Source organism: Oryza sativa, chromosome 3 (genome assembly GCF_034140825.1).
Source record: "Oryza sativa Japonica Group chromosome 3, ASM3414082v1".
Lineage (NCBI taxonomy): Eukaryota > Viridiplantae > Streptophyta > Magnoliopsida > Poales > Poaceae > Oryza > Oryza sativa.
In genome coordinates, this window is record NC_089037.1 from 4,676,539 (window position 1) to 4,700,686 (window position 24,148).

A 24,148-nucleotide genomic window follows, 5' to 3' on the forward strand; every position below is an offset into this window, starting at 1 on the left:
GGAAGATGGCGAAAGTGGCGACGTGGGAAGATGGGCCGACCATAAGAAGGCCTTTTTAGGGCGAGCAAAATTTTACAGCCTTTTGAGCCTAGCGGCGTGCATCGGCCCAAGGTTTCGGTCGCGTTAGAACTGAATTTCCTACGCGCACAGAACAAGCGCTAGCAGTTCGAGTATGAAATGATGTACTCGTATACACTTTACCAGCTCATGATCTGATGATATGATCAGGCGAAAGGAAGGTAAACCCAGTAGTAGTACACAGAAAGCACCGATCAATCAAAACTGACACGCCCAAACAGGTAGTGAGAAGAGAAGACAGGCCCCGAATCTCGGCAGTAGCAGCTACTACTTGATACTGAAGCTCTTAAACCGGAACAAGCTGCCAACCTTGCGCATCATCACCCGCCGCCGTGCGGGCAACGACCTCGGCATTGTCGAGAACGCGCTTAGCTCGCTCTTCTGATCTTCCATCGACCCGAATATGTCGTACACCGATCCTTCGAAGTTATCCGACCTCCGCCGCGGTAGGGTGAGCCCCGCCGGCGGCTTCACCCTCGCCTCCGAGTGGCACTTGATCAGCCCGTGCAGTTCTCTCGACCCGTGCGACGACGAGGAATCCTCCATGTCCAGCTTTATCCCGGAAGCTGTGGGGCTCGGCGACGCGGATAGCTTCATGCCGGCGGCCGTGGGGCTCGACGACGTGGCGACGAGCAGGCTCTGCAGCTCCTTGACGCTGTCGCGCGCCGCCGCCTCCGTCACCCGGAGGCACTCGAGCTCCTGCTTGGTGCACTTGATGGCGGTGTCCTTGTCGCCGAGCATCTCCTTGAGCGCGGCGTTCTCGCCCCTCGCCTCCTCCAGCGCCTCCTTCACGACCTTGGTGTCCTTGACGGCCTGCCTCAGGATGTCGCGCAGCTTGGCGATCTCGTCCCGCCCGGACCGCTGCGACTCCAGGAGGCGCGCGTTCTCGCGCCGCGTCTCGGCGAGCTCGGACTCGGTGGACTTCATGCACGACGTGAACCCGGCCTCCTTGCCCCGCCACGCCGCGAACGACTCCTCGGCGTCGGCGCGCAGCCTGGCCACCTCCTCCGACAGCGCGCGGAGCTTGTCGTCCTTGCGCTTGAGCGAGACGTGCAGCCGGTCCGACTCCAGCCGCGCCGTCTCGGCCTCGTGCTGCGACCGCGCCAGCAGCTGCCGCGTCGTGTGCAGCTCCCCGTTCACCTCCTTGAGTGCCAGCACCAGCTCCTCCATCGCCTTCTTGTTCTTGTCCTCCGCCACCAGCGCCATCCGCAGCTCGCCGTGAACCCTCTGGTAGTCGCGATCGTACCTTCCTCTCGGCGTCGTCGCGACGGGCACCGCTATGGCCTCGAGCCTCTGGATGGTCTCACGCAGCGACGCGTTCTCCAGCCTGGCCTCCTCGAGCTCGATCTTGGTCATCTCGAGCTGCTTCGTCTGCATCGCCAGGGACTCGAGCATCCGCTTCTCGGACTCCCTGGACGCGTCGAGCTCCGCCTCGAGCGTCTCTATGGTGGTGCGGTCGTTGGCCGACGCCAGCGCCTTCCACTCGCTCACCTCCAGGACGCGGTACGCGCGGTCTCGCTCCTCGCGCGCCTTGCGCAGCTCGCCGCGGAGCTCGGCGACATGCTCGTCCACGTCCTGCCGGCTCTGCTGCATCTTGTTCGTCCGGATTGAACACCTCTTCAGACGTTGCACGGCGATATGAGCAAGAATTCTTGGACCATGATGGTGCGGCGATCGGGGATGGGCTAAACTTCGAGGCATGTGGAGGAAGAAGAGGATAAAAATGGATGATCCAGGCGTGCATCCTCATGTTTTGCTAAATATGTGGTGGCAGATGAGAACCTAAAATTGTGGGTAATGACAAGTTTAAGGCCAGGGTTCATCTGAAATTCTGAATTAGATTGTTACCTATATTTGGAGTGTTGAGTGTTACTATATGTAACTTGTGATCTTGCCCTGTTCTTTTAAACGTGACATTTCCCTGAATTATTGCATAATCATGATATGTATCAGAATTCTGGTTGCTAAAGAAAGCAATCATTTATTCACCTGGAGATCCATTTTTTGAGAAAGCTGTTACAGGCAGAATTCAGATGACTGAGAATACACAGATGAATTTCAGAGAGTGATTTTGTATATCAATAAAGTCTGAACGCACATGATTTGACACACGATGTTAAAATTCACTAGTCATTATACACACAAATCTTCTTGGGGCAGCAGTCAAACCAGTTATTTGTATAATTGTATTGTAACCTACTGAAGTGGGCAGCAAACTTAAGTAGACAACTGGTTTGCTCAATTGCAATTTCACTTAGCCACATCACTTGTCCATCCAAATGGTGCATCTGAGACTCTTCCCCTGCAACAGAAGGTCAAATGCCGTGTTGATGTCCTTCAGGGGAACCTCGTGAGTTATGAACTTGTCCAACTCCAGCTCCTGCATTGCGTTCGTATCAACAATCTTGATGTTAAAATATTGTGACACTATGAACAGTTAATCAGTTTTGAGGGTGTCTGTAAGTGAAAGGTTTACCTTGTTCAGATACTTGTCGGCCAGGATGGGAATGTCCTGCTTGGGTTTCACCCCTCCGAAGAGTGATCCCATTACGCATTTGCCGTTGAGGATCTCCAACGAAGGAATGGACAAAGGGGCACCGTGCATTTCGACGCCAAGAATGATCGTCTTGCCCCATCCCTGCAGCAGTAAACAGTTAGTATCTTCAGACACAGGTGGATCAGCTCATCCAACGTACACTAGGATGTTCGAGTACAACTGTAATGTGCATACCTCTCGGGAGCTCCGAAATGCATCGCTCATCACCGACGCCAGCCCGATGCACTCGAAGCAGTAGTCCGCGCCACCGTCAGTCATCTCGATGATCGCTTGGCTGACAGGTTTGTCCCCAAGTTCTTGTGGATTGATGAAGTGCGTCACACCGAACTTCTTTCCTGAAAATCAACAAAAGGTGTTACTAACTACTAGTATAAACTAGGACATCGACCAAAGGTCTGAATTGTAATCAACATTCAGAACAGTTTCATGAGCAGAAGGGCTTGCCAAGTTCATGTTTCTCAGGGTTCAAATCCACGCCGATGATCGTTGACGCACCGCAAATCCTGGCCCCTTCAGCTACCTGACAACAAAAATACTTCACTATAACATACGTACACTTCAATATTGTACACCAGATAATCGAAAATTAATTACCGCTAATCCTACGGCGCCGAGGCCAAAGATAGCAACCGAAGACCCCGGCTCGACTTTAGCCAGCTTCCACGCTGCTCCGACCCCTGCAACGCATGCACGCGAGCGATCGTGAGAGAACGGCAGGTATGCCTGCATCTCTGCCAGTGTACGTGCCAGCAGTAGACTAGTAGGACGAACCGGTGGTGGCGCCGCAGCTGAGGAGGGAGGCCGTGGCGGGCGGCACGGCGGGGTCGACGCGGACGACCTGGTTGGCGTCCACGACGGTGTACTCGCTGAAGCTGGAGACGCCGAGGAAGTGGTGGATCGGGGCGCCGTGGCGGTCGCGGAAGCGGGCGGTGCCGTCGCGCGGCATCCCGGGGCGCACCGCGAACCGGTACGTGGAGCACACGTTGCTCCGCTCCGAGGCGCAGTCCACGCACTCGGTGCACTGGCCCAGGAACGTGGGCACCACCGGGTCGCCGGCGGCGAACCCTTCCACATGCTCCCCTACGCTCTCCACCACCCTGCAGTTTGTCACTCCGAGATCGATCACCTTGCAATTTTCATACATCTTCGTATATTTTGGCAAAACGAAATAAGGGGAAAAAATAAAAATATACCATTTTTTCACCGATTTTACATAAATATACACGTGTATAAAGGAATAGCAGAAATATAACATTATCGTAGAATGGAAGTGCGAGGTCACACGGTCTCGGGCGGCATCATTAACCGTTAATTAATTATTAATTATTTAACTAGCATCATTAGTAATTAATTAATCACTCAATAAGACTATTAATTGTGCCATTAGTGTCATTCTGGCCGGTGTCGCTCAAGGAACAAGCGAAACCGAGGCCTTCTTGCAACGGCTACCAGCGAAGACCGAGCGGTCTCGTATTCTCACTTGCGAGAGCGCTTGCGTCATCATGCCATCATCGCTATCGCACTTTGGGGTTTTACAATTTCGCTGCGATTTCGCACTATTGAACCGTAACGACGGTCTATTCATGCAAATCCGTAATCTCGTATATTTCTAAGAAATACGATCTATTCGTACAAATCCGTAATCTTGTATATTTCTTAAAAAAAAACCTTCAACATTATAATTTCAAAAAAATATTCAACGAAATAATATGGTTGAAATGTTAACCAATTGGTTTTGAAATTTTAGATGGTTACATAATATGTAAAATCGAGGATTTACGTAGACAAGTGTCATACTCGTGCTTTGTAAGGGGATCTAAAAGAATATGAAAAAATGGTTTTATGTTGATATGGATGATTATGAGGTTCAGTTTTTGAAGGAATATAATTTACAACTTTAGTTTTTTCTACCTTTTTTTTCTAATGAAATTATGAAAACTGGTGGTTTTTGAAAGCGGGTGGCTGGTGGCTGGACTTACGTGTGCCTACCTTCTCAAGCACCTGATGCCATCGATCTTGTATGTTGGTTGTTGGATTCTTGGATGCACGCGCAGGGCTTGACAAGCTTGGCAAGAAGGCGTTTGATGCGGCTTTTTCCCTGTTATGCTGGATTATCTGGAAGGAGCTCAATGCGCGAGTTTTCGAGGTCACTAGTAAGACAAACAACGAGGTAGCCGACACCATTATGTAGGAATGGTGGATTGTTGGGCTTGGCGCACCGATCATATAGACATCTGTGTTCGTTTCTCCAACAAGAGTTGGAAGAAATTTAGGATGCTCGTGATGCGCTTTTTAAACTGCTAAACGTACGCTTCCTTTGATTTTCTAAGAAAAAAACAAAACATATATCCTTTGATTTTCACTTAAATTGGTGGGTCCAATATTATACACCGTTAGATGAAACTGATCTTAAAACAAACTAAAAACCATGGGTCCCACCTATTCTCTCCTCCCGTGCCAAATACGTACGCTTCCTCCCCCTTTTTCCTTTTTTCTTCTTTTTTCCATATATATATATAATGGATATATTTTTTAAATAATCATAATTTTACAAACAAAGAATCTACCATCATATAACTTAAGCCGGTGTACTCTTTACTTTGTACTATTATTTTCAAATAATACACTATTTTAAAATAAATTTTACACAATTATATCGTGTACCTATCAAATAAACAATATTTATATATTAACTAATTTATATGTGCACTTAAATTTATGGGTCCATTATATAAATTATCGGATCTACATTTTATTACACTGGTCTATTATTCTCAAGTAATGCACTATTCTAAAATAAGGTATACACCATTATATTATGTACCCATTAAATTAACAATTTAAAATCTATATTAACTAATTTACACTTACACTAGAACTGGTGGACCTATTATTATAATCATCAAATCTATTGTTTGCTAATAAATAAAGCGTCCAAAATTCTCTTTTTGCCCGCTGCACATTGCACGTCTGCACCTTTGCCTTTCGCACGTATTACAAAGCATAATGTCTGAGACATCTAAGGTGAACACAACCGTTATAGCGCTACCGCTTTGCCACGTATCAAATCATATATGGAGATGATTAATTTTGTAAATGACATAAAAAGAAAATTAAAGGTGTGATGCGACAAGAGAATAATTAAGCACCATGGGTTGTGTTTTTCTCTACACTAATTAGCTTTGTTTAAGTTGAAACCGAGAGTTGATTACATAACAACTATAACGTATTTGTGTTATGTCGTATTTGGATTTTGTACTATTTGTTCGTACAGGTGAAAGGAATCATTATGTTATAAATGTGAGCACAATATTGACGAATATCAATACAAATCTTACTACGACAAGGGTGATAAAGGGAGTTTAAGGCCCTCTCTTTTTTACCGATTCCATATTTTGGATTTTAGTTTGCATGCTTTACAAGTTTCTAAGTGTCATCTTTAAACAACATTCTAACTTTTTAGAAGTCAATCCATTCGTTTATACCCTCGAATAGCTATCACATAAATTATATAATTCATCAATTTCAGCTATCCTAAACCTTAAGTACTACTCCCTCTGTTTCACAATGTAAGTCATTCTAGCATTTTCCACATTAACATCAATATGAATGTGGGAAATGCTAGAATGACTTACATTGTGAAACGGAGGAAGTACATATTTTTTTCATGCGAGCCATGGTGATCAACGGATCATCAAAGTCGTAAGATGAATATATAAGAGTTGCTCTTAACAATTGTAAATAGGTGTCAAAATTAATTGCTATTAATTAGACATCTAATGGCTTGCTAGCCACAAAATTAATTTTTCTCTACATGTATATAAACATGAATGAAGCTGGAACAAATATTACCATATGTCGCATACATATATATTGCGCAGTTAATATTCTAGTTAGTCATTTCAAATTCCTTAAAATGCTCACAAGCTGCCACGTGGTGCTATAATAAATTAGGGCAAATATTAGAAATTCTAAGAAAAAAACAAAGTATATATTATTTGATTTTCACTCAAATTGGTAGGTCCAATATTATAAACCGTTATATATTAAATTGATCTTAAAACAAACTAAATACTACGAGGTCCCACCTCGACATAGGTACGCACCTACGTGCACGGGTACATACGCCTCCCCTCCCTTTTTTCATTTTTCTCTTTCTTATTTTTTCCCATGCATATGCTTCCCTTCCTTTATTACTATATCATGCGTCTTCATGAGACGATTTAATCAAAAGAATTTTTAGTATCTTACACTCGCATTCTTAATTTGCGGCCATACTACACGGTATGTATATACATGGACTGTATGATAATTAACTAGCAATAGTTTCTTATTTACTCGAGAAAAAAAATGATTCAAAAGTCGTAAGTACTTAATCCATCTCTTACTCAAAAGTTTGTGAATGGTTTTCTAAGATACCTTAAGAAATATACAACCCTTAAATTATTATAAAATAACATTATCCAAACTTTAATTTGCCCTGAATCTATGAGATAAAATTTCTGAACAAACAATAATCTTACTTTTCAATAATATATAAGTGCCCGCGCATACGCGCGGGCCACCTTCCTAGTTATTATATACTAAAAGTCCATGAAACTTCCTACAAACACTCCTAAGTCACCATGTGGAAGTCCTACAAACACTCCTAAACCGATACGTGGCACTGTAATAAACAGCTAGACCCACTATTTTTAATTATTATTAGAATTATTTTTTTTGACCTGCCTCTCCTATCCCCCATTAGCCCACATCCACGCATCCCCCACTGGCCCATATCCATGCACGTTCATATGTACTTAAGGAGAAATACCTAATCACTATTTGCCAAATAAAGCAAAAATAACATAATACGTATAGACTATTCATCGGGGAAAAAAAGAACATATATGTATGCACGTTTGCACCTACTGGAAAAGAAGCTATCAATCCTTACCCCTTTATTTTCTTCAATTGTTCACTTTTTAAAACTTTATAAAACATAGGATATTTCTCCTTCCCTCCCCTCACCTCCTCTATTTTTTTTAAGTAACAACATCATATAAAAAATCAATAGTTAGATAGCTTGATGATCATAATTGGTAGTCTATTAAACTTCCTATTAACGCTTCTAAACCATCATGTGGTACCCTATGAATACTGTCGAGTAATCACATAGCACTCTAATAAAACGGAGAAATTCGACCGCATTGAAATCGGTGAACCTATTATTTAATCGCTATATCTATCTTGAAAAAATCACCCTCCGTTCATGACTCCGTGTGGCTTCTCACATATGTACCTAACCTACCCTCCCTCCGTTCTTTTCTCCTTTTCTTTTATTTCCATGATAATTAAAATTATTTTTTCCTTATTGGCCTAAAAAATCCATAGGTAGACATCAACCTTCTAAATCTAGCAAGCTCTTCCTCTAACTTCTCTTTATATAGTATGCTAAACATCACACAAACGTTTCTAAATAACTACTTGGCACTCTTAAATTAGATACAATATAAATTAGAGAAAATAGAAAAAAACATTCGACCATCGATTTCTACTTAAATCAATTTTAGGTCGTTAGATCTACATTTCTTTTTTTTTAAAAAAAATCATCCAGACCTCACTCCGCGCCCCTATGTGACGCCATGACAGACTGATCAGATGTATGAAGATCACACCAATGTCTGATAAATTATTTTGTTAATTGCAGAAAAAAAATTAATTGTGCTAACTTTATATCTACTGTGCAAATGTGTTCTACAAACACATATGTACATTGTTCATTATTATTGTAAATTTAATAGGGGGTAATATACTTGCACAAACACATGACTTTATATAAAGTCCTTCAAACTTTCTACAAATGCTTCTAAACCATCACGTGACATTCTACATACGCTCCTAAGACATCACATGATACTTTAATAGTTTTAGAAAATCATATAAATTATGATAAAAAGCAAAAACATATCATCCTTGATTTTTACTTAAATTGATGAAACTGGATTTATATTATCGAAAGAGAACAACCAGGGCATCCACCGTTAGATTAGAATGATCTAACTAATCAGAGCCTCAAGCGGTCAAGCCCACGTCACCTACCCAGTGCATGCGATGCATGGTGTAAAAAAATTCTACGACATCTCCAATGATTGCAGGAGATCGCTGTCACGGTGTCAAGTTTGTTTGATGAGCTACACTTTATATTGTATACAACACAACTCCAACTTTATGAAGATGGATATGTCCCGATTCATACTGTATTGTGCTAAATTGTTCGTTGGCTAGAACAAACTAACGTCGATTGATATATATACTTAAGCATACTCATAAACACAGGCCATAGATATATATAATACCATACATAAGCAACAAACAACTTGGAGTGAATTTGTTTTCTGGAGAGTTCAAGCAAACAATTTTACATGTGCACCACCGGGACCGAGGGTGGCACGATGCATATAAACGGAGGTTTAATTATAAGGAAAAATATGGAGTATAAACCACGTATATTGCAAACCTAAAAACTATCATCACGAGTAAAACTTTTACTTCCAGTGTACCTATGCCATCTTATAGCTATGGACATAATAAACTACCATGATTGTTTAAATGCCTAATTGTTTCAAAGAATGAAGATAAAATAGGGTAGGTATTGCAGGCTTCGCATTGAAGATTATGCACAAGCTGCGTGAACACACGGTGCAAACCAACTAACACACACATACACACACATATCTCACTAAAAATTGTAGAAAAATTATTGTTTGTACTTTTAGACTCTCAAAATTTATACATTTATACTCCTTAGACTGTCAAAATTTTTATCCTTTTTATTATACGGCTATAAATTTAAAGTAATACTTTACACGTATGTGTGTAATACTAAATGCCTAATGCATGTTAGCTAAAAGAAAGTTACAAAGAGTGATTGTTTCGAGTATATAAATTCCTTGAATTATAAATTTTAGAGTAAAAATTTTTAAATCATGACGGCAATCATGAAAAGTCCACACTACAATAATAATTATGCTTGCAGATTTATTTTTATCTATAAAATTATATTCGTAGTCTATTTGAAGTCCCACGCACTCTACATGAAACAATGAACTGTTTCCCACAATCCAAAATCAATTTGACTCGACTAGACTTTTTTCATTTGGAATACTTATTGTGTCACATGCACCAAGGCATGCATTAATAAACAATGAGAAAATGCAGCATATAGAGAAATATTAGCAGATACATCTCAGCTACGCGATACAATAATAAGTTCTAAAATATCTAGCCAATTAGACTACATAACAAAAAGAACTATCAACTTAATCTTGATAATCTTCCTTTTCACATGCCTGATAAGGTTTCTGATCTTTGGGATGAGAATAAGAATTGGGATGCTCAGAAAATAACTCAAATTTTTGATAGTGCAGCTCAACATTCAATTATGCAGGTTCAGATTATGCAGGGAGAGGAGGAAGATAGGCTTTGCTGGAAGTACACACCCTCAGGAGTCTGTTCAGCCAAGAGTGCTTACAAGACAATTTACAATGAAATGTACCCCAATCAAAATCAGGTCAGTAATTTAACAAAAAATCTTTTGAAATTAATCTGGAAACACAGGTACATGCCTCCCAGAGTCAAAACTTTTGGATGGAGGCTGCTGAGTAATGCTCTCCCAACTGCTCAAAGAATGCACCACAGGATCAAAACCGTTAGTCCCAATTGTCAGACCTGTGGTCAAAGGGAGGATGACTTGCATCTCTTCTTTCTCTGTAATTTCAGTCGTTTATGTTGGTTCGTCTCTGACTTTAATCTCAAAGCTGATAATCTTTCTTCTCTAGGCTCTGTTCAAGATATTATTGCCTATCTTTCAGCTAATGGCATCAATATATACAATCTTTTAATTATGCTTTGGCAGGTTTGGAAAGCAAGGAATGATATCAACTTCAAAACAAAGATTTGGGAGCCACAACAAGTGTGCAATGCTGCGCAGGCAATGGCAAAGACATATGAAAGTGTTCATCAAATGGAAGAAGACAGTTGCCAAGACTTCAATCGGGCTGAGGAGAATAATATAAGAAATTCTGTTGTTAAAATTCCTGCAGGAACAAGAGTTTATGTGGATGCCTCTTGGAAGGAAGAGAAAACAGGAGTAGGGATCTTCATCCACAACCCTAGCAATCACAATGCTATTGTCATCAAAGCTCAAAGTCTCAATGCAGGAACTCCTTTGCTAGCAGAAGCTGAAGGATTATTTTTAGCTATGCAAATTGCTCGTCATCTTCAGCTGCAAGACCCTATTTTTCTCTCAGATAACAGTGAGATAGTGAATGCTGTGCAGAACGAGGACTACATACAAAACCCCGGACATTGGTCTCTGAGACCAATTATTTCAAGAATTAAAAATTTTCTGCAGGATCAACAAGTTCGAATCATTTGGATCTCTAGAGAGCTCAACAAAGTTGCAGATGGCCTTGCAAAGTCAGCAAGACAAGCTCAGACTAACAGCTGCTTAGCTTTTGATTGCTCTAATATTTCTCACATTTGTTCCAGAGATGTTTGTCCTACTAAAAGAGCTCTTTCCTTCACTCCTAATGGAGCAGTTAATGTAACTCATGCTTTGTGTTTCTAAAACGCTTTCTTTTAATAAAGTGCATGAGTTCTCAAAAAAAAAAAACTATCAACTTCTATCGGTTGTTGGCAAACAATAATATAGGCACAAGTACCATTATTTTCACATAGGGATTTCCAACCTTTTAATTGTATAAATAATTATTTTCATCACACTACTACACAAATGGTTCTTGCGAGCATTCTTTTCACATGTGACTCAAATGTGCAGCCTCCTATATGCCAAGCATCTTGCCTCAAACTCAAGGTTCATCTTTGAAAATAACTTTTGCAATCCTTTTACACATAACTATTTTATGGGGTGCTTAACCAGCAATTAGCATTGAAGCTTTTACACATAAAACTATTTTAATGGAGCACTTAACCCATAAGATAGTATTGAATCAATATACTCCTTTCGTTATAGTAAAACATAGCTCATTTTACAACATAATGATATTTTATTCTTTCAATTTTTTTATATTTGTCTTCATACAAGTCATATTAAGCAATCCAAGAGACAAAGGTCAATAATAAATCAACAAAATTCAGTAAATTCCTATCCTTCAAAGTAGCTCCATGGGTTTCTCCACAACCTTCATGTATAAGCCTCTAATGCGGTTTCAAAATCAGTAGTTTTTCTTATAATAATATGATTAAAATCTATACTTTTTCCTAATAAATTATTATTTTAAGATTCATATTGACTAGGTCTTTTCTTTAAAATACCATAGAGTCTCACATATTACAGAGAAGCCTTAAATAAGATATGCATATTTGATCAATTAAAAAGAGGGCTAAGCACGTTGGTAAAAAAAAATTACTAGCAATAAAAGTTTCTTGAGACTTTTTGTGGAAAAAATAAACAATGAGAATTGAATTAAAAAGGAAAAATTCCTTACTTTAATTTCAACTTATTTTGTTAAAACTATTTCCGAAACAAAATAATATGCAAGCCTACGTGACTGCGCGGGTTATGTTCCTAGTTATTCTAGAAATATTCAAACATTTGGGCAACTCGTATTCTATCTTGGTGCAATGTACTGGCAGTAGGTCATAGGTCTTGATCAGTGGTCTAATCTCATCTCAATAAGTACATTGGTGGCCTAATCACAAGAATGTTATTGTACTCAGACGGGAAATCGGCGGCGCGAAGAATAGTTATAAGTAACTTACTTGAATGTCAGACTCTTTAAGTTTTAAGTTAGCAGTAGGTGCTAATTAGTACTAACTGCTAAATAATCGATGCTTGTGCCATAGAACATCAAACCTATTTAATTATTAACTGAAAGGACAGGTTTGAACTGATTATATCGATAGGTTGGAGTATTAAACTAGTCGTAACTCGTAATATAGTCCATTGGGAGCATTGACGTTGAATTTATTTAGCCAACGTGTTAAGGCAGGTTAGTAGATGGTATGTGGTCCGCACATTTTGTTCAGTTTGATTCGACGAATACAAAATGTTGAATGAACATCTCAACAAAATCATCAGTTCCTATATATAATTGATTTTCTTAAGATGGTGAATCTTTATTTCGAGATTTAATACTGTTCTGATGTAGAGCTAGCCATTTCTATTATTTCCAATAAAATATCACGGATCAATAGCCGGTAACGTTGAAGAATATTTGTGGTGCCTTTTCTACTCTTCTATCTCCATTCATTCCCTTTTCACAATATATTTTTTATTGAACGCGTAAAAGGATTGCACGTCAATATATTAGAAGAATAGAGTTTTTGTTACACGACGCAATCGGTTAGACCGACTTATGCCAAGAAAGGGAGAAAACAAAAAGACCAAATAAAAAGGAGAAGAGAAGACTACTGCGACGGCTAAACACAACTTTAAATAGCGGGAAGGGGTTAGAGCCACTACCCTCCCAAGAGAACCCCAAAATTAGCAATGTCAGCTAAAGATCATAGATGACCCTTAGAGAGGATGGACTCAAGGACCTCTGAGACCGAGGACAACGCAGAGTCAAAAACTTTGGAGTTCCGCTCCTTCCACGGTTGCCAAGAGACCAGGAGGACCATAAAATCAAAACCGGCACGAATATACCTTTTTAAAGAGAAATTTACTATTTTACCACGTGCATATACATTATCATACACATACGTACACATCCATGACCATGAGTAGGTCATTTTTAACACACGCTCAAGAGACATCAGACACAGGCCGGATAAGTCATATTGCTGAAAGGTTGCGACCCGTTTATATCAACAATTTTCTACACCAACACGATCCGAATGTCATTTTCCGATTTCTTAGTTTATTATGGCCTTTTTGACATTCAGGAAAGCATCGTCCCTTTCCTACTCCTAGCTCATTCGTAGAAGCATAGAACCCATCCAGAAAATGCAGCTATCTTACGTCGTTCTTATCAGAACACGGGAACAAGCCAAACATACTGCATCCATATACGCTCATGACATTCAACATCATACATATGTTTCCATCTTTAGTGTATTGTTTGACTCGTTAAAAATCGACGGCCTATAGGGACAGCAGAGCAGCTTTCTAGCCGTGTAATTCCAATTATTTCCACGCCACTCGCTTGGGCCGATTTTTCAATGTGGGCCATCTAAAAAAACATAAAAACAGTAAACAGGAGTTGAAATGAACTGACCCGAAGGCTTCGTGCCCAAAAATCCTCGGGAAAACGCCGGGGAAATCCTGCAATGTGGCAGCAAAGGTTCTCGTGTCACAAGTTTTCAGAGCAAAAGGCTCACACGTTTTCAGAGCAAAAGGCTGTGGCCTGCTTTAGTTCCCTAAATTTATTTTACAAAAACATCACATCGAATCTTTAACACATGCATAGAGAATTAAATATAAATTAAAAAAATAATTTCACAATTATGGAGGAAATCGTGAGACGAATCTTTTAAGCATAATTAGTCCATGATTGAACATAAGTGCTACAGTAACTCGCATGTGCTAATGATGGATTAATTAGGCTTAAAAGATTCGTCTCGCGGTTTCTAGGCGAGTTATGAAATTAGTTTTTATATTCGTGTCCGTAAACGTCTTTCAATATCCGGACAAACATCTGATCCGATGTGACGCCCAAAAAAATTATTTTCGCGAACTAAGATAGTCCTGTATAACGGTTATAAATCTCCACAAAAATACCGTACTACACATGGGGTCCACACACGGGACGTTCTGGGCCGTCCGATCGGTCGTCGACAGATCAGCGGCAGGGGATCGGACTGACCTGCATACGCCAGAACGTGACGTCGCTGTGGCAGAGCGAGGTGCAGACGATCTTGATCCGGACCTCGTGCGCCTTGGGCGGGTCCACGACGATCTCCTCGACGGCCAGCGGCTCGCCAGCGGCCCTGCACACGGCCGCTGCTCGTCATCGCGGCGGCGGCGGCGGCGGCGGCAACGAAGCACGGTCAGGGCATCCATGGTGGTGGAATCAAACCGGAAGCAAAGAGACGAGGAAAAACGGGCTTTGGTTTTCGAGGAGAAGATGAAGAATTTTAGCCGGATTCTTCTTACCTTTGCAACGGATGGGTTGGGGGATCTGACCCGCCATGGACGCGAGAGAGAGGAGATAGTAAAGAGGTTTCTGTTGGCGCGGCGCTCTACTTGGAAGGGACGATGTAGCTCGGTAGTGAATGTCTGAAATATATAAAGGGAGGGAGTGAGGTTGAAGGCATTTGTGTGCAGGCCGAGAGCTTCTAATCAAATGGTACTTGTATTTTGTTTTATGAGAGCTTTCAGTTTCTTCTACCGTTGACGTGGGCTGATGGATGGTGTAGCTGTCTAGTCTATTATTTTTAAAATAAACAAAACTAGTAGGAGTAGGAGATGTAGCACATATTACTATATATAAACCAGGGGACATGTCACATGCTACTAATACAAATCTGGGATATAACTTATGTTCAGATTCATATCTCATCTTATACTAAATTTATTTATTTTAAGATGGATGAAGTAGGCATGTATATCTCATCTTATACTAAGTTTAGTCAATTTGCCTTGCTACTCTCTTTTATGTTTGTTGACGTAAAGACAAACAAATTCATATGCATATTTGTTGCAGAAATTATGGAAGCGGATGCGAGGCTGTATGCCTGTATTTGGTTCGTATTTCAATGGCAAAATCTAATTCGCGCGTGCTCTCTGTTTTGTCTTATCGCACGACACGCTCATCGGTCGTCTGATCCCAAGCGCTGGTGCGTATGTACATGGCCTCGTGATTCACGGACATGGCATTATCTAGAGGAGCCATGTGATGCTCTACGCTACACCGGCTTCAAAAATGATTTTCTCTTAAATTAATCATCCGATTTACGATCCGATTACACTGGTGTGTTCGTAAGAATTGAATCTTTATAATAAGATCTCACATGATTATATTTTGATGAAAAATTAGAAATTACTTTTATAATATATCTAAATTACTTTTAGATTTCACTAAATTACTTCTTAGACCCATAAAAGTAAATTCAATAAAGCCTAAAAATAATATACATATATTATAGAAGTAACTTAGAAAAAAAAAGTAACTTTATCACGACATTAAAAGTAAATATGTTATGGAGGTAAAAACATGAGTCTATATAGAAATTAAATTTAATCAGCATAAATTACATCATTGACTAAAAATGATTATAAAATAAACAACTCACAACATGAATGTATAGATTTCTTTTAATGCCGTAACAAGTTACTTCACTTTTGTTTTAAGTAACTTCTATAGTATAGGTAAATTACTTTCAAGTTTTATTAAATTACTTTTATGACTAAGAAGTAATTTAATAAAATCTAAAAGTAATTTAGATATATTATAAAAGTAATTTCTATTTTTTTCATAAAAATATAGTCATGTGAGATCTTGTTATAAATATTTAATTGTTATGAACACAATGGTGTAATCGGATCGTAAATCGGATAGATAATCTAAGAGAAAATTTCATAAGAAGAAAAAAATACATGCACTTTTGAGTATACTAGTAGCAACTAGATATGAGATTGAGGTAGCTGGTTATGACCATATAGAGAACGATCTCGTTGTAGACACGTCTTATTTCAATCTATTACGACATCTCTTGCACTCTTTTTTGATCGCCCGGTTACTCGTGTAACCGCCAGCCGCCGCGCCAAAACTGGCTCATAAAGAAACAAGGAAAATAGCATTTGATGTTAAGATTGTGTCTGCACACAAAATTAGAAACAAATTCATCCGACCTGAGATAATCTCTAAAGAAACAAGGAAAATAGCATTTGATGTTAAGGGTGTGTTTAGTTCACGCTAAAATTAGAAGCTTGGTTAAAATTGGAACGATGTGACGGAAAAGTTGGAAGTTTACGTGTGTAGGAAAGTTTTATGTGATGGAAAAGTTGAAAGTTTGAAGAAAAAGTTTGCAACTAAACTCGCCTAAGATGGTGTCTGCGCACAAAATTAGAAACAAATTCATCCGACCTGAGATAATCTCATAGAAGTGGTTTGTGGGCAGGATTTGATATGCGAAAGACAGGTAGGGCTTAGGCTTCAACTTTTCGGCCTATGGCCCTGGAGATCAACTCGATCTTATCAATGGTCCACACGCTTTCACGCCGAAAGGCACAGGACTAAGAGTAATTTTACAGTTATTGAGAAGTTACCATGAGATACCATTTTTTCTATTATAAATTTGGTACATATTGATATTTAGATACTATGATGTAACATGAGGTACTAAATTTTACACTAAATTTTTAATACCTTATGGTACCTCCTTAAGACTGTAGAATTGCTCCAGGACTAAAGACAGCTGAAGAAGAGGAGTTTGAAGGTCCTTAAAAAAGTACCTTAAGGTACCTAAATTTTACACTAAAATTTTTAGTACCTTAAGATAATTAGTAGTTAGTATCTGGAGGTATCAAATTTTACACTAGAAAAATATAGTACCTCACTTCCTTAAAAATGGTAAAATTACCCGCTTAAGAAACAGGAGACCCGGAGAGTGCGACCTCACCGTTCAGTTTCAGAAACAAGATTGGACTGAGATCAAAAAAAAAAGAAGAAACAAGATTGGACTAATCCAGTTCTTTACACGCAAATCTGAACATACTCCATAAGAAAGATAATCCTTTTCTTTTGGAATGAAAATATTCTGCATTGATTCAGAAAGGAGGATGCTGCTAACCGCCCATGAAATTAAGTGTACATCAGTTATTCGTGATGGCTGATGGACGTATTAGTGTATTACTCCTTGTTTCAGCAACACCAGCGAAATAAACAGCATACTTATTGAACACATCAATCAACCAAATTCAGAACCTGAACAGGAAAAGCATCCCCACCCCAAGTTGTGGCCATCACTTGTCCATCCATATGATGCATCTCAGGCTCTTTCCCTGCAGAAGCAAATCGAAGGCTGTGTTTATCTCCGTCAGGCCTACCTCATGAGTGACCAGCTTCTCCAGTTCCAGCTCCTGCATTTGCATTTGCACAACACACACAAAGCACATGCATTACAATTAGGAAGAGTCTAGTTTCGTCTGAAACTGAAACCGCGAACTGAATTTATAAAAACGCAACCTTGTTCATGCATTTCTCGGCGAGGATTGGGATGTCAGTTTTGGGTTTGGCCCCACCGAAGAGCGATCCCATGACGCACTTGCCGAACAGAAACTCGAAGGACGGCAGGCACAACGGCTGGCTGTCCTTCTCGACCCCCAGAATGATCGTCTTGCCCCGTCCCTGCATTAACACACGATTATTAATTCCCGCTGCAAATATTCTCCTCTGAATTATTAACACGCGATTATTAGATCACTGAATGTCTGAATCAGTGTGGTGAGATCAGAACTGATTTGGTGCTTCTGACTGCCTCAGTCATCACCGACGAGATACCGATGCACTCGAAGCTGTAGTCAGCGCCACCGTCTGTCATCGCATTGATCACCTAGGATAGAACAGAATTAACAACGTGCACTGACGAGTTTGGATCCATTAGCAGATGATTTCTGTAGGGTGGTGCCAAATGGCGTGTTTCCTCACCTCACTGACGGATTTGTCGCCGAGTTGGGATGGATTGACGAAATCAGTCACACCGAACTCTTTTCCTGCAAAAAGTAGAGGTTTCTTCAGTTGTGAGAAAATGCAAAGATTCTTCTTCACTGCGTGTTATACACAGGAAAAATAATTTGGACTTGCCAACTTCCTCTTTGTTAGGATTCAAATCAACACCGATAATCTTCGTTGCTCCACACATTTTTGCCCCTTGCACTACCTGGAAAAAAAAGTCAAAATATTTGCAGCGGTCGTCAACTCATCATGTATCCGAGTAAGAAATTACACTGCTTCACCTCTAGCTTACCGCCAATCCGACGGATCCCAGCCCGAAGACAACCACCGACGAACCGGGTTGCACTTTGGCCAACCTCCATGCTGCTCCTACCCCTGATCGACATTCAATGATGCAATGAATGTCAGTGCACAGTTCAGAGGTAAGGCAATCAGGCAAATGGCATTTCAGGCTCAGGCTCCCCCAATTCGTTTGTAGCGTGCTAAAATATGGAACTGTTTGGTAAAACTCAAATCCTAAATTTAGCTTCAGGAGTTGAGTCTGAACTATGAAGTGGAGTTGTAGAATAGTTTAAGAGATTTGCTTCAGTCCAAAAAAAAAATATCTCGAAGTACTGGTACCTCACGGTATCAAATCGTTTTCAATCGTTGGATCTAGCAATGGCCATCATGTCCAACTAGATCAAATGATCGGAAACGATTTAGTACCGTGAGATACTAGTACCTCGAGATACTTTTTACTGACCGGAGCAAATCTCATAGTTTAAACCAAGCTTCGTATATCTAGTTCATTTTGTGAAAGACGTTCCATCCAACTCCGTACCCATTTTAGGTGAAGTTGAAACTGTTTTGATTGATTTGGCTCTACCAAGCAGGTTCAATATATCTGCGAATCTCAGGCTCACCGGTGCCGCCGCAGCAGCCGAGGAGGCAGGCGATTTTGGGCGGCACGGCGGGGTCGACCTTGACGACCTGGTTGACGTCGACGACGGTGTACTGGCTGAAGCTGGTGACGGCCACCGTGTCGCTGAGCGGCTTCCCTTCGCCGTCCCAGAACCTGGTTGTGCCGTCGCGCCGCATCCCGGGGCCCATGGTGAACGGCACGGCGGTGCACTGGTTCGTCCACTCCGCCGCGCAGCTGGCGCACGAGTCGCACTGCCCCATGAACGTCGGCACCACCGTGTCCCCCGCCGCGAGCCCCTCCACGTTCTCCCCCACGCTCTCCACCACCCTTAAAAAAAACAAACAGATATAGTTAGAGATTCTCGAATTCGAATTTTCGGATTGGCGAAGAGGAAAATTAAAGCATCAGGGAAGAACGAACATACCCGTAGGCCTCGTGGCCCAAGATTCTTGGAAAGGCAGGGTCTACCTATTATGAAATTATAAAAGCAAATTATACGTGATTCTTTCACATGGTTTGATCAGATGGGGGAACGTACGTATACCTTGTGCCAGAGGGTGACATCGGTGTGGCACAGGGAGGTGCAGATGATCTTGATGCGGATCTCGTAGGCTTTCGGAGGATCGACGACGATCTCCTCGACGATCAGTGGCTCACTGGCCGCTCTACAGACCGCCGCTGCATCGTCGTCGTCGATATGTATCAATCATATATCATGCGTGAGGAATTGAGTAGTAGTAGTAGTAGTACCAAGGAGCTATGCAGATCTGATCTCTGTAAGTGAATTGTGTACCTTTGCAACGGATGGGCTTCAGGCTCTGATCTTCCATTGCGGCTGGATGGCGAGCTTAAGCAGCACTGCAGCAGTGTATTCTCCAGGGCAATGTTCTGTGGCTATAAATAGATCCCTAACTAACCTACCCCAATCATGATGGAACGAATAATCGATTTCACCCATATGTGGTAGGTTTGATTTCCTATCCTTAGTCAATACATGCGATAGAAAACAAAACATGAATAAAACTCTGTAGTGGAGTCCGCTAGCTTTTGCTTTGCCTGGCCTCCACATGGTGAACTGGTCCTGATTAGGACCTTGTTGTTTTCAAAAAAAAAACTCTCTATTCCGCTTAATGAAACAGTACTCCCTCCGTTTTCTAATATATAACGCTGTTAATTTTTTTATACGTTTAATTATTTGTTTTATTAAAAATACATAAATATTATTTATTTTATTGTAACTTGATTTATTATCAAATGTTTTTCAAGTATGACTTAATTTATTTTATATTTCCACAATAATTTTAAATAAGATAAATGTTTAAATATTGATTAAAAAGTTAATGATGTCATATAGTAAAAAATGGAGGTAGTAGTAGAACTCATGCATCTTCCAAATAAAAGTAGAAATCAAAACACTCCATACAAACCACTACTGTTTAGCAACCTGTTCACTCACGTCGTTTTCTCGGACTTTTATGCTAACCTTTCTTCTTTTTAGGTTGTATTTAGTTCACGTTAAAATTAAAAGTTTGGTTGAAATTAAAACAATGTGATGAAAAAGTTAGAAGTTTATGTGTGTAGAAAAGTTTTGATGTGATGGAAAAGTTGAAAGTTTGAAGAAAAAATTTGTAACTAAACTCAGGCCTTATTTTTGGGAGATATAGTGTAGGTCAGCTAGCCAGGATCTTTGCGGTGGAAGTTGTCCACACCCGTGTTCAAATGCTATATCTGACATATGGATGATCGCATTTTCTTGTTCCACTTTTCTAAAATTTGGTAGTACATACACATATAGATGCATTCAACCTCCATGTCTCTCTATTCTTTTCTTATATGTACGGCCAAAGTGATGATCGCCTTGTGTGTTCCAGTTTTCTAGAATTTGGTAGTACATGCACGTATAGATGCATTCAACCTCCATCTATCCTGTTCATATAATACCGCCAAACTACAGGTATATACACATGTGGATATTTTCAACCTCCATCTCTATCCTTGCCCCACCCCTATAATGCCATTGGCAATATACGACTACATGCACATGTTGATGCTGATCTCAACCTATGTTTCTAACCTGTCCTTACCCTGGCGGATTTGGTTTTGGCATACCCTAGTAAATCATGGTAGTAAGGTAAATGCCCAGGTACCCCCTTAATTTTGACATCGGGTAATGTGATCTGATCCTAAATGCTAGTTACTCGTATTATGTAAGCAACGGATTGCTACCACCGAATAAAGCTCCAATGGAAGTTTAGACAAAATTGTTGTCACCCTGATGAATAAAACAACTCATTTTCCCTAACAAAGTAGTGTAAAATAAGAGTAAGTCAATTATTTGATCCACTTCATGAACCTGCAACTCTGAAACACGACTATACCTAAGCAGAGCAAGAGTGAAGCAGCTTCAACCGACCCCGAGCAGATGATATCTTTTTTTTTTCAGAAAATTGCTTATTTGATTCTATTTTAAAGCGTAACTATAAATTAGATCCTATTTTTTTAGGTTTTCTCATTTGATCATGTTTTTCAAAATCGAAAATGGAGGCTGACCTTACTCGCAAAGATAAGATAACGGTGTTAACTAAGGGACTAATTATCTTTTTTACCCTTACTCATTTCACCCGGTTGTATCAAATTTTATTTTTGTTTGGACATTTTAAACATATTTGTAACGAATATGGCATAGCTTGATATATTTTAGACAATTTCAACAATTTGGGCTTAAAATTTGATAAATTTGGCTTAAATTTGACAATTCTTACTTCTATTTCTAAAAAATGGCATAATTATGGCAGACATACAAAATTTTAACATCATTTTCTATGTCTTGTTCATCTCAAATTACATTAAATGAAGCAAAAGCACATTCTCCAGGCATTCTCCAAATCCAATTAACATTCACATCCAACATCAATCACACCAACAGCAGCAGCCGCCACCATAATCACTACATCCTCCAGGCGCAGCAGGCATTAGATGGTGTCGATTTGAATAAGTTGGGTCAAATAAACAAACTAGAAAATATGAGATAAAATTAGTAGTTAGGTCTATAAATATGGTCAAATGAGCAATTTCTCTCTTTTGGACCGACGTTAGGTATATCATGCATTCACGCTACTATCTCATTTGGAGAGTGAGAAAAGAAAACAACCTCACTGGCCGATATAGCCCCTCGGGCTGAAGTAGTTTTTCTTATACCAGGAGTGAATTATATTTGTCAAATTATAGGGATATAATTGTATTTGTCAAATTAGTGGGATATAATTGCCTCTGTTACATACTTACATCAGAGAATTAAGACATATTGTTTGATTTTATAAAATGTGGGCCGGCCGGCCGACCGGGCAGAAGGTTTATTGATCAGTTTTCAGTTTTCAGATCTTTATTATATTTAACTTATCTACTACTACGTACTACTAGCATTTGTGTCTGCTAGTATCATATCAACATCTGCATTATTTGTCATATCTGCAGTGCATTCATGGTCACATCTGCAGCGATAAAGATGGAGTCTGTTTGTACGTATGAATAAGCGAGGTATATCCGTCGATAATGAGGTATTCGTGATGGCTACATTAATTACAAAATATGTTGGTCTAACTTTTCAGAAATACTCGTAAAGATAAGAGCATGTAATCATTCATATGACTGAGAATATGTATGATATATATATATATATATATATATATATATATATATATATATATATATATATATATATATATATATATATATATATATGTATGTATGTATGTATGTATGTATGTATGTATGTATGTATGTATGTATGTATGTATGTATGTATGTATGTATGTTTTCTTATATAAATTAGGCCTTGTTTAGTTTAAAAAAATTGTCCAAAAACGTCACATCGAATCTTTGAACATATGCATAGAGCATTAAATATATAGATAAAAAACCAATTACACAGTTTGTATGGAAATTGCGAGACGGATCTTTTGAATCTAATTAGTCCATGATTTGCCATAAAGTGCTACAATAATCCACATATGCTAATGACGGATTCATTAGGCTTAATAAATTCGTCTCGTTGTTTCCAAGCGAGTTATGAAATTAGTTTTTTCATTCGTGTCTAAAAATTCCTTTCGATATCCGATTAAACGTTTGATGTGATACCTAACGATTTCCTTTTCGCGAATTAAACACACCCTTAAAAGAGGGGAAATGTCATGCGTGATTTGGTCCCACTCTCGTGTAGGCGTGTAACGCATGTGGCGTGGTGATATGATATGCCCCAATCAGATTCTGGCAGTGTGGCAACTAGCAATGACCCTGTTCTAAAAAATATAAAAAAATAAATAGCAATGACTCTGTCCCTAGCGAGATTTTTTTTAATTTTTTATTAAAATATTTACAGAAATATTTTTTTAAAAAAACGCACTTCTAGAAGGTGAGAGTCGAGTAGATTTGTAAATTTCCGGAACAGAAAAATTGTCTTTAAAATATTTTACTAAAAAAATGTAAAAATAAAAAAAAATCTCCCTAGCGAACCCTGTTGAGAATTGAACTGGACGACGGTTTTGCCGTGGAATAAGTTCACTTTGGGTCCCTTTATTTGTCACCCATTCCGATTTTCGTTGCTTGACCGCAAAACCGGATACGATCCGTCCCCCAACTTATGAAAACCGGGCAAACGATTTTCCCTCGGCGGTTTTGGCTGACGTGGCGCCTACGTGGCTTATTTGACTAGGTCTTCGTTACACGTGGCATTGACGTGGCGCTTACGTGGCAATTCTACCTAAAAAATAATAAAAACCATGGGCCCACATGTCAGCTGCACACAAAAATAATTTTAAAATAGTGGGGCCCACGTGAGCCCCACATGTCAGTCTCACTCCACTCTTCTTCCCTCTCCCTTCTCTCTTCATCCTCACTTCTCTCTTCTTCCCCTCTCTCTCTCTTCTTCGCGGGCAGCGGACGGCGCAGGTGGGCGGTGGAGCAGGCGAGCGAGGCAGGTGGGCGAGC

General features: G+C 39.9%; 3 protein-coding genes across 3 annotated transcripts; all 3 read right to left on the reverse strand.

The window, feature by feature from the left end:
* Positions 1 to 165: 165 nt before the first annotated feature.
* Positions 166 to 2,025, reverse strand: LOC4331892 (WEB family protein At5g16730, chloroplastic). The gene has a single exon (XM_015775276.3). It carries the CDS (start codon positions 1,777 to 1,779, stop codon positions 346 to 348), a length of 1,434 nt encoding a protein of 477 aa, XP_015630762.1. The 5' UTR covers positions 1,780 to 2,025; the 3' UTR covers positions 166 to 345.
* Positions 2,026 to 2,110: 85 nt separating this feature from the next.
* On the reverse strand, positions 2,111 to 14,836 carry LOC4331893 (alcohol dehydrogenase-like 7). Its single transcript, XM_015775277.3, has 9 exons — positions 14,736 to 14,836; positions 14,446 to 14,582; positions 13,858 to 13,904; positions 3,407 to 3,732; positions 3,230 to 3,312; positions 3,080 to 3,155; positions 2,810 to 2,970; positions 2,555 to 2,716; positions 2,111 to 2,458 (listed from the first exon to the last, which is right to left on the reverse strand). Exons 1-9 carry the CDS (start codon positions 14,770 to 14,772, stop codon positions 2,342 to 2,344), a joined length of 1,146 nt encoding a protein of 381 aa, XP_015630763.1. The 5' UTR covers positions 14,773 to 14,836; the 3' UTR covers positions 2,111 to 2,341.
* Positions 14,837 to 17,230: 2,394 nt separating this feature from the next.
* Positions 17,231 to 20,181, reverse strand: LOC4331894 (alcohol dehydrogenase-like 2). Its single transcript, XM_015775278.3, has 10 exons — positions 19,956 to 20,181; positions 19,707 to 19,840; positions 19,587 to 19,630; positions 19,164 to 19,489; positions 18,551 to 18,633; positions 18,388 to 18,463; positions 18,232 to 18,296; positions 18,041 to 18,136; positions 17,770 to 17,931; positions 17,231 to 17,663 (listed from the first exon to the last, which is right to left on the reverse strand). Exons 1-10 carry the CDS (start codon positions 19,990 to 19,992, stop codon positions 17,547 to 17,549), a joined length of 1,140 nt encoding a protein of 379 aa, XP_015630764.1. The 5' UTR covers positions 19,993 to 20,181; the 3' UTR covers positions 17,231 to 17,546.
* Between the last annotated feature and the right edge of the window lie 3,967 nt (positions 20,182 to 24,148).